This window comes from Colossoma macropomum, unplaced genomic scaffold, assembly GCF_904425465.1.
Source record: "Colossoma macropomum unplaced genomic scaffold, Colossoma_macropomum, whole genome shotgun sequence".
NCBI lineage: Eukaryota > Metazoa > Chordata > Actinopteri > Characiformes > Serrasalmidae > Colossoma > Colossoma macropomum.
Window position 1 is genome coordinate 31,816,340 of NW_023494806.1, and position 12,008 is coordinate 31,828,347.

At 37.0% G+C, this 12,008-nt stretch overlaps 1 protein-coding gene across 1 annotated transcript in view; it reads left to right on the top strand.

The window, feature by feature from the left end:
- Positions 1 to 12,008, top strand: part of si:dkey-96l17.6 (kinesin-like protein KIN-14E) — a 33,159-nt gene that overhangs the window by 2,675 nt on the left and 18,476 nt on the right. Inside the window, exons 2-3 of the mRNA XM_036598291.1 lie at positions 230 to 354; positions 1,153 to 1,353. Coding sequence (XP_036454184.1) covers positions 258 to 354; positions 1,153 to 1,353 — 298 coding nt within the window. The 5' untranslated portion in view covers positions 230 to 257. The remainder of the gene's footprint in view (positions 1 to 229; positions 355 to 1,152; positions 1,354 to 12,008) is intronic.

Here is a 12,008-nt window from a genome sequence, read left to right on the forward strand (position 1 = left end):
TGCATTTATTTATTTATGTCTTTTTAAACAGTTTGCTTCAGAGATCATGTTTACTTTTGTCCCCACTTTAAAAAGCAACAAAAGATTTCATTTCCCAGGGGTGCCAAAACTTATGCCCGCCCAAGACGGAGGCATCTCTGCACCTCTGCGACCCACACATGCAGGAAAGTTGGTGTTTCACTACAGACCAGACCATAATGCTTGTGGTTTGCTGTGTTTCTGTCCTCAGGGCAGACAGGCAGACAGACAACTATACCATGTATGTAAACTCGGGAGCAGAAAACGTCACCCTGTCTCTAAACTTCATGGGGAGGAAGTTGCGAAATCACACAGTCGCCCCGGCTGCCAAGCAACGTATGTACCCACACAAAAACACCCCTTGCGTGTATCAGGAGGGCAGAACTGATTCAGAACTGCTGTTATTGGCTAAGAATTAGAGCCATTGTTTCTAAAGGCTGTTTCATCACCTTGCTGGGCATGACTGAGCTTATCAGGGTGCGTCTGGCTCTCTGTCTGTGATTATGTGTGTGAGTCTGTCCTTGTCCCGCCTGTTCTCTGCTGATCCTGTTTAACAGAATGCATTAGTAAAGAGGGAGTGGTGAGTATTTCATCTGCTTGGCTGCATCTTCCAACCACCAGAGCAGCAAGCCAATCAGAGGCATCGTAGCATGAGAGATTTTATCTTTAGAAGCAAGACCTACTGACCCAGTGGACCTGTTTGCTCACCTTTCTCAGCTTTTAAAGCAATTTTTACAACAGACATTATTCATGGTGCATTCAGCCTTGGTGGTCGATTTAAGGGCCTTTTCATGCTGGAGCACTGCTGTGTCTGATCCACTCGTACCAGCACAACACACACTAACACACCACCACTGAAATAAGAAAATATTGGTGAGTGTCAGAATCTTCGTGAAAACTGCGTAAGTGGGTTTTAAGGTTAAATTTCTATCTAAGAACGGTTGGTGAATGAGGCCCAATCTTATGAGCTTCTTAATGTTTGTCTTAAGATCCTTTGCAAGTTTTTTCTTAAGAACACTTTAGTGATTCAGATGTCTTTGTAACGGAACTGATAGGAACCAGGGGTAGAAAACACATTGATAGATATTTGTACATTATTCAGAGTGTTTAATGTGTTGTGCTGGGTCTCTGCAGGAGCCTGGGAGAGCACCAACCTGTCCAGGTGTGATGATGATGATGGCGGTCCTGCCGGTTCCTCCAGAACGGTCCGAGCACAGCCAGCGGTGTGTGTACGGGAGGAGCTGCCGGGGAGCATCCCAGACCTGAGGGAGGAGGTGCAGCACTGCCGACCCTGTAATGTCCACAACACCCGCCTGGATCCAGAGTCCAACACAGGTGACCGATGCTCTTATGATCACCTTTGGCATAAGACAAGCAGTGCTGTGCAAAAGTCAGAGACTTCATTATTTATTCAGTCTTAACAACATAAAATTACACAACGAATAAATAAACCATCAAACTGTTCAGTATTTATTGTGTCCACTCTTTGCCTTTATTACAGCTTGCGTTGTTTTCAGGAGACTCACTTTCAGCTTTTCAAAGAAATCTGCAGGGATGTTTTTCCACACCTCCAAAGTTCAGTCTTAGAAGTTGGTTGCATTTTCTGCATCTCAGTCCATTCTGTGGGCAGTCTGACATTCTGAGAACATCAAGAGCTTCTTGATTTGATTTCAGACGCAGGATCATCAAACTATAGGCCCCTGGGCACGAATGTCTGGTGGGCCTTTACTTGGCAACCTTATTTGGTGGTCAAGAATAATATCACAGCAAGTTATCATCATTCTACTGAACTGGTTCAAAGTTAAAATCACATTTTAGACTCTTAACTGACTTGAACTTTAGACTAAAATCCTTTTGCTTTGAGTGACCCTATATCTTAATTATGTTTATTTAATTTAAATAAATGATTGAATGTTCCATTTTGTCCCTACCAGGACAATCATTACTGAAACTTTACCAAATGTTTCAGTAGTGACTGTTTCAGGAGTTTAGCTCATTTTGAGCAGAACTCAAAATGCTGACCATTATATGACTAGCAAACACAGCTTTGAATACTTTGCAATAAAGCATGTGTCCACTCTTGACACAGCATTCACCCCAATGAAAATGACAATTAAAATCGGACAGCTGAGAGATCTACATAACAAAGACAAAGAAAACAACACCAGCAAACTTCAAAATCCAAATCATCAACCATCCTAAGCTAAAGCATACTGCCACAGCTGGCATCTCACCTTTAAAGTAGACAGTTTGCAGATCACTGCAGACAACAATGCCTCAACTTTTTTCTTCGGTTCAAGCTGACATTCTTATTTGTGTTTGCCTTTGAAAATGAGCATCCTCTACTCTGTTAAAGTTCCAGTAGTGACCATTTCAGTAGTGACAATTTTAGCTAATTTTAAGCTAATTTAATGCTAGCCAGTGCATGACCAGCAAACACAGCTTTGAACAGTTGTAAACACATAAAATCATAATATTTTCATCAAAACACAAAAAAGTATGTGTTTCAGTAGTGACAGTTCTTATTCTTAATGTTTCACACTGATTTTCAGACTTTGGGACACGTTTTCTTTAAAACAATGGGATGTAACTGCTCACCATGTGGCCATGAGGGATAGAGATGCAGTCTCACTTCCTGTTCTAAAATGCAGGGTGTGACTAAATTAGGGCTCCATCTATGGACTAAAACTCAGTGTTTCGGTAGTGACATGAAATCTTAGGACAGCATTCTTTGAATTTTTTTTTTATTAATTAACTTAATAAATGTATTATTTATTTAGCATAAGCTTATGCTAAAACAAATTCTTTCCTTTAAATGAACAAAAAATGACTGTTTTTATATATATTTAGCTTATTATTATCTCAATTAATGCCTTGGGGTCACAAATCATAAAATAATCCTTGTAAATATCAAAGGTTTGAATACTTCATTGTTTTTTAAATCATTTTTTAAATGTAGAATCCCAGTTTGATCTAATTTGTTAGAGTGGTCCATATCAGTTTTGGAAAGTCCTGTTTTTTACTTTCCTGAAAAAGGCAAAAAAAACCTTGTAGTTAATGGCTGTTTTTACTGGAGAATATGTACAAGAAGGGTGGTCTCTGACTTTTGCACATTACTTTAGCTTTTAAAAAAAGGTCTGCCCACATGCTAATGCAGAAAATTTAAATCCCACTTATGAAAGACCCTTCAGATGAATCACACCATAATCTGTAGAGACACAGTAAATTAAGTTCGCTGCTGTCAAAATGTAGTGCACACTGTACTATTCTATACTAAATATCAACCCATAACCTTATATTAACTTTTCTTAATTACATTAATGTAATTTTACATACAATTGCATAACACATAAATAGCTTATAAGTATTTTTAATTAATTTTAACAAATGTAAAATATTTCATCATCCTCACAATAATAACAGACTCTAACAGGGAATTATTAGAATTATTATTTTTTGTCTTCTGTGTTTTTTTTTAAGTTGGACATTCTGGAACAAAAGTAGCAGCATGATGTCAAGGCGAAAGAAAGGAGAATGAGAAAGCAAGCTGGACTTAAGCTACCTTTATCTTCTGTAACTTTCCTATGTTCATTTATACTTAACTCACTAAATATTGTAAACTAACCGGTTATACTAAAGAAGATATTGTGTGATGCAGTGTATGAGATAATGTTAAAAACATTGTGAAAGTTCATAAACATTTGTGTGATAATATTTAAAGCAGCATTATGCCAGAATTGATATTTTTTGCTCTGAGGCTTCCCCGACAGTTGCGGAGTGTATTTCACTTTTACACCATTGTTGTAAATACAAATCCCATGTGAGACCCCCCCATGTACACGTGTATTCGTTGAGGAGCTGAAGGATTCAGAGTCTGACTCCCCTTCGCGTGTACTTGCATCACACAGGCATATAGATGCTACAGGTTACAATGATTTGGGTTGTTTCTATGTGTAATGTGTGTGATCTGTAGTTCACGCAAAATTCTGCAGAGGAGTCAGAATTCAGCACAACACCGGCAAAGACATCAGAAGAGAAATAACTATGTCGACTTACATTACAGATAATATTACAGGATTTTATTACAGGATGTCGCAAGCTTTCAAGGCTTATTTGGCATGACGTTGACAAAGACTAGCTAAACCTTTTGGTGTAAGAATTGATTTAGTTGCATGATAGTATGAAACGCGATTGAGGTTAAATGACTTTTGGCATTCAAAAAAAATCCAAAATTCTGTGAGACAGCGATGACACAGAGGTTACAGCCTACCTCGCAATCTTTCATAAATAACATTGACAGGGATGAACACTGCTGTTGGATTTTCATTGTTTTTCCATAAGCTGTGAGACTATTATGCGTCGTTTTATCTCTTTTAGCTCATGCCAAGGAATACAAGCCAATCCGATGTTTGCTCTTGTCTGGTATATTGCTCGGTCACTCTCTCTCTCTCAGCCTCTGTCATGATGTCCATGCTGGGAATACTGAGCTAGTTTCTTCTTAGCTAGCCAGCCAAAGAGCCATAGTAGTTGGTGTGTGACATGATGGCGTAAAGCGCTATGCAGTTCTACGCAGTTCTACGCAGACCTCCAAAGTTACATAGCGCTATAGCAGGCATTTTGGGCCCAGAGGGCAATGACAGAGACGCCATTCTCACTATTGTAAGACAGTGTACCATCAAAATGATTTTGACGCTGTTATTTTAAGGTAAAATTGTTGCATAATGTTGCTTTAAATAGTTTACAAAGTAAAAACTATTATTGCATGTTGATAAATTCCTGTAAATTTGAGTTTGTAGATTGTATCTTTCAAATCTGTTATAACTGGCAATAACAATAACTGGTCTGTGTGTTGAATCCTTCTAAACTAGTCATAATCGTAGAGTGAAATAAAACAAATAAGAATAAAAGCACACATTTATTTATGCACATATAAAATGTGTTTTTCTTCTGTATTCTGCTATTATATGTTATTTACAGACATAATATCAGATCACTTCTACTTTTCCACAAGATAAGATAACCTATAAAAAACTTAAATACCAAGATCCACAGAACCTTTGAGTACTTAAGGAACTTGATGTCTACAAAATACATGTATGCAATTTTAAGCTAATTTTTGGTTTAATAGAACCATCATGCTTGTTGACAAAGTCAGCTTGCTGTTCTTTATCTTCTGCTTATTATTAACATTCTATGCTTTTTTTGTTTCGTATCATTTTCATGGGTCACAGTTTTCAAGCTTAACAACTGGCTGGAACACCAGGCCAGTGACCTAGCAAGATTTTAGCAACCATCTGGGATACCACAGCAATGGACCATCTACACTATAGCAACTACTATTGGATAACATAGCATCAGGCAAGCAACACCTTAGCAGCCACCGGGGATACCATAACAATGGCCTAGCAAGATATTAGTAACCAACTTGGATACAAGGGCAATGGCCTAGCTACACCTTAGCAACCACCAACTCCTTGGGATACCATAACAATGGCCTAGCAATAATGTAGCAACCATCTGGGATACCATAGCAATGACCTAGCTCCAACTACCTTGGATAACATAGCAACAGCCAAACAACATCTTAGCAACCACCTTGGATAACATAGCATTAGGCAAGCAACAACTTAGCAGCCACCAGGGATAACATAACAATGGCCTAGCAACACCTTAGCAATCACCTTGGATATCATAGCATCAGCCAAGCAACACGTTAGCAACAACCTTGGAAACCATATCAATGACCTCTAAACTCCCAGGATACCACAGCAATGGCCTAGCAACACCTTAGCAACTAAATTGGATAACATTGCAACAACCTAGCAACACCTTAGGAATGCCCTGGGATACCATAGCAACAGCCTAGCAACACCAAAGCAACCCCCTTGGATAACAAAGCAGCAGTCTAGGAAGATTTTAGCAACCTTGGCTTCCAAAGCAATGACTTTATCAAGCCAACTCAAAGTTTGTACATTTTTCCTTGCCATGGTATCCTAGTAGATACAGACAAGCAATCTCTCCCATTGTTTAAGAGCTGAACTGAAGACATTAGATTAACTATCAACGTAATTAGGAACTGACAGTAGAAATAATGTTTTGACCAATTTCCAAATGTTACTCTGGGCCTTCTGGAAGTTCTAGATACGTCAGTGGCTGTGAATACAAGGTTTCAAATGAACGACAGTGGCAGATCTATCTACATCAGAGCTGTTTACCAAGTCACTGTAAAACTGCTGCAAGGTAAAATATATGTATTTCTGCTACAAGCTTTAAATAAAACAGGAAATGATTTTTAAAAGCTTCAAATGGCCATGTTTCATCTACAGTGGCCAAAAAATTATCATGTACTATTAGAAATCCCATGGAGGTGAAACTTGCTGTAATTCCTTTATCTACACCTTCCATTGCTCGGAAAGTAGATCACATGACCCGTCTATTTTTTTTAAAGGTGGTGACCTCTAAAAAATCAACCCTTCTATCTCAAACTGTCACAGAAAGATTGAAAAAGAAAAGAAAAAGCTAAAATTTGCAAGATACCCACGTTTTATTTGCAAATGTGGTTCATTATGGCTGATAAATTGCTGTTTTGCTAGCTAGCTGTATCTAGAGTCGTACGTAAATGTTTGGGGAACCTCTGACTAGATTACATATACTTTATATATTTAGTTTATTTACCTTATATTTGTTTATTAAATAGGGATGATACACATTAATCAACATCCCTATTTCATAATCTAAATGTTGGTCCGTTGCATGAACAGCTTGTTTAAGATCTACCCACAGATTTACAGTGATGTTGAAGTCAATGGATTGTGAGGGCCATTCAAAAATCTTCAGCTTTTCAGTGTTTCATGAAGTTGTTTGTGATGGATTTTGAGGTGTGTTTTGGATCACTGTCCTGTTAAAGAAGCCATCCTCTTTTCAGCTGAAGTTTATTGTCTGACTGTGTCACATTTGCTTCCAGAATTTGTTGATATTTAATTGAATCCATTCTTCTATCTACTTGTGGACTTTTTTTGTGCCACTAGCTGCCATACAACCCCTACAGTTCCACCCCCAACAGTTCCACCTCACATGCTTAACAGCTGGAAAGGTGTTCCTTTCATCAAGTGCTGCTCATTTTATTCTCCAAACGTATTTTTGATGGTGGGGCCAAAGAGTATAATTTCCACTTCATCAATCCACAGCGCTTGTTTCCAAAATGCCTCTAGTTGTTTTACATACTTTAGATGTTGAGTTTTGTGATGAGGTGGCAAGTAATGTTGCCATCTGATTACCCTTCCAAGTAGATCACATTTTTTGCAGGTTTGTTGCTGTGATATGGGGGTTTTGCTTTGCATTCCTGGCCAACATACAAGCAGTTCTATCCAGACCTGTCAGGTATTGCCTTGACTTCCACAGCTGCCCTTAACTGCCATTTGTTAGTACATTTCAGGTGATGGAAAGACATTTTCAAGCTGCAAGCACTTTGATATGTTTTTATAGCCTTCCCTGCCTTTTAAGCATCAACAGCCTTCCCTTTTAGATCTTCAGTCAGCATCGCTGTTGAGTTTTAAGAGTCAGAGAATTTGTTATGCTCTGTCTACAATTGCTAATGACATTTCTTGACCTGCCAGTCCTAGAGACTCAAGGCATAAGGAGTTAAAAACGTTTTGAGACTTTACAACTAGAAGGGCAATCGCTGTAAAGGTTGTTTTTACTTCCTTTCACTCCAACAATCAAGAAAACATGGGATTTTGCCAGGGTAAAATACTGTACTACATTTTAATACATCCTTTATACATATTTATATTAATATATTTTTAAAATATTTAGTTTGGTATGGAAGATGTATTAAATAAACCACAAAATTACTTCTGTAAATACCTGTTTAACATGTGAAGGGACGTGGAAACGTGCCAGTACTTCATGGCTGAGGAAAGGAAGACTCAAGTGGAACAACTTCAAGTGCTGGATCAGTTCAGACCACCGTTCTCACCCAAGTATCAACGCGGCCAAAGGTATACCAGTCAAAGGAAATGACTCATTCATTTCCTAAAGACTGATCTAATGTTTTTTCAAAAACATTGTTATCATTTAATCCCCAGGCTCCAACGTAGCTTCAGTAAACTCTACAGTGAGAGATCGAGAGAATGAAGCACCAGTGGATGTGAAGATCTTCATTCCTTACGATTCTGCCAAACTGTGCATAACCCAAGTATGGAGATCCTGCTTACTGTGGATATAAGCATACAGGGCCAAACTCCCTAACACAATGTCCACTGTTGCACAGACATTTACATTGGTAACACCTTATTTGGTTAGAACACTTTAGATGCTTTGTAAATACTTAATTTACCTTTAACTTACATTCAACTAAATATCTAATAAATTCACCATAAATTTCTTGAACTCTAAACCTGGTTCTAATCCTAACCCTAGCCTTAACTCTTAACCCCTAACCTAAACCTGACCCTCACCCTGGACCTAAGCCTAACCCTGCTCCAAATCCTAAACCTAACCCTACCGATATTTAGAGTCAAATAAGTTTCACCAGATAATAGTTTGTTAACAATTTGAACGTCTGTAGATAATCCACAGGGAGCTATAGTGGACTATCCAAATAAAATGAGACTGATACATATTTAAAAATTTACATATTATATTTAGTTTTTTATTTAGAGAAAGAAATTGAATATTAAACAAAACAACTTAAAATACACACTACCCTAAAAAAAGAAGAAAAAGAAAGCCAGTTAGTTAATCTATTTATATTTATAATAACATATACCAAAGCAAAACAAACACAAAAATGTAAAAAATTATTGCATATTGATTCAATTCAAGTCAGATTTCCTGAAGGGATTCTAATCGAGTCAGCTCACCCACATTTACAGTGTTCAATGAAGTGGCCCAAATCTTTTTTTATTTCTTCACTCAACATGTATTAAAATATCATAAAAAAGTTTGCAGCTACAAAGCAAAATTACTTCACAGTGTGTGGCAAGATTTACAGTTTTTCAAAGTAACTATAAAATGCAATTTCAGCCTGGTTTATAACATTTAAATTGATTTATAAAACATTTTAATAACATTTTTAATGATACTTTAAATTAAAATATTTTCTTTGATTATATTGATAAAAATATCAGATAAGTAAATTTCCAGTCTAGCTGCAGAGTGGCCACTAGAAGGCCTGCAAAAAAGGAGTTAATGAATTTCTTGGAAAAAGTTAGTTCTATAGTGAGAAATTGTAAAAATAGCAGTAAAAGTAACTTGTTACTTGTAAAAGTAACTTGTTACTTGTAAAAGTAACAGTACTATATTATCTATTAATGCTTATCATTATAATTTTTTTTTAATTAGGAAACAATATGATAATTGAATATGCAATAAACAAATCAAAGCTTAAACATATAAGCATATGATAAAAAATAAACATAAAAAAAGAATAATGTTAGGTTATTAGACTGCATACATTCTTAGGCAAAAATCTGGACAACCCCCCATCAAATTACATGTTAAAATTAATTGCCTGTTGTAAATTGCATGGCATTTTCCAGCAAATTTTAGTGCACATATTCTATTTATTTGCTGATGTTAACATACTAGAAAACAATGAAGCTTACAATATAATGTAAAAATATTTTTTTTCCCATTATGTTAGATTCAGCCCTTATTTTCTCTAAAAAATCAACCAAACGTGTCATTTGCCCAAGGGAGCACAAACTTTTGCACACAATTCTAACAGTCTACTAGGAAAAATATAGTTTCATTGACTTTTTACACTTGCATATAAAGCGCATGGAAAGTGTTTCACATTCTTGCAGCTTGCATTTCCCGATAATAGACTGTAATGCTTTCCAACCTGGTTTTAAAGGATTTACAAGGCTTAGCTCAGAAAGTCAGTGCTATGATAGTGAACACAGATTTCATTGTCTGGGATTCCCTCAAGCTATTCTGTTGTCACATGACAGTCATTCCTTCTGTTGCCAATGTGATGTCATGTTTTGCTTTGGTAAATAAGCTGCTGGTCAGGGTAGATGTTTGGCCTGGTGGGTGATCAGCTAAAGCTTGACCTTTATGATCATTTCGGGCAACATATGTTGAATTGTTCTGGGTCTTTTTTGATAGGAACCTGACAGAACATCAAATCAAGCAGTTATCATTATTGTTATACAGTGGCGAAAAAAATAGCTTTTTTGAGTTAATACTGGTCATGGTTGGCACTGGTCAAACTTTTGAGGTGCTAATATACAAATACCGAAATCAATATTCAGAAACCAGAAAATTCTGGTCAACAGTTCAGTGTTTCACAGATTCTATGTTTCGGCCAACTGTTAAATGTGACATATTTGAGATTATGTACACTATATGGCCAAAAGTATATGGACACTCTCCCAATTTACTCACAGAGCGGGGCCACTAAGTGCTGAAGCATCTTCTATTGAATCACTCCCTACAGAGTTCCAAATTGTCTCTGGAAGCATCTTCATCACAAGAACAGTGTGCCTGGAGCTGCATGAAATGGCTCTCCATGGCCAAGTAGCTGCATGCAAATCTAAGGCCCAATCCCATTTCTTATTTTTACCCCTACCCCTTGATTTCAAGTGTCACCTTGCCCCTTGGAAGTGACTTACAAGTGTTAGTGGTCGAAATCTGGGACAACCCTTCAAAAACCCAACACAACATCAGTAGTCATTGATGGCTTTTATATAAACAGACTTGATGAGTTTTGCCAGACATTTCCAATATGCCAATAGGCATCCTTTTGCGACTGTCTGGAGCAAATTGGAGAAATATTAGAAAACAACAACGTCATCAACACCTGGGAATGCTGGTGGATTGGTTTGTGGCATGTTTACAGTAGGATAGACTGTAAACAAGTTTTGTTGTAATTAGCCTAGCTACACAACATGCTAGCCAGTGTGTATAGCGTTAGAGACTTAATGTTTGATGAACGTTTGTGATACACACGTAATGTGTTTACTTTATTGATTTGTGTGTTGATTTCTCATAACACTCCGTTTAGAGTGTGCCTGTGAAAAACCACACTGTGGAGGGCCATGTAGCCTTAACACTTCACCCTACCTCTCTATCACAACAAGAATCAGGACACCCTACCACTAGGAGTGAACTCGCAAAACAGAGGGGTAAGGGCGAAGTGATAGGGGCAAGGGGTGAAATGGGATTTGGCCCAAGATCACTATACGCAATGCCAAGCGTCAGCTGAAGAGGTGTAAAGCACAACGCCACTGGACTCTGGAAGAGTGGAAATATGTTCTCTGGAGTGATGAATTAAACTTCATGAGCCAACTTCATGGGACAACTACATAATACTGCCCATGGTTTTGGCAAGGGATGTCCAAGTATCTTATATAGGTGTGATTGTCAGGTATCCACATACTTTGGCCACATAGTGTATACTGTCCTTGTCAGCATCCAATGTTGTACTGGTTATCTCTAGTGTTAGCTCAGTTAGCTCATCTGAAGAGGCAGCCTTGCCCTTGCCACAAAGAGGCATCAATTGTATACTTCAAGTATATAGAGAATACTAAAAGTACATTCATAAATTTCATGTATTTTATAGAAATTCACCTAAAATATTAAAAGTATATAAATTTAAGTGTATTGTTTAGACATATTTAAGTGAAGTGGTGATTCTTAAGTCTGTCTTACAAAATTTAAATTGCATTTCAGTTGCAATATAACAAATTTGTTGGCAATCAAATTTGAGCATCAGTACACTCACGAGTACACATTGAAAATATGTTTTATGTGTAGTAGAGTTTCTGTTTTAACTATTGCTTTAGTAAGTTCTTTGTAACATGAGTTTTTCCAATTTAGAACAGAAAAGCACTTGTAGGAATAGAAAATGATTAATACATAATTAAATTTTTATAAAAATACACTTAAAATACGTTTTATTTCCTGAATATATATAAGTAAATTTAGTGAATTTGAAATAAAATTTAAAATGCATTTAATTTAAAAAGTTCTAGCCATTTAAA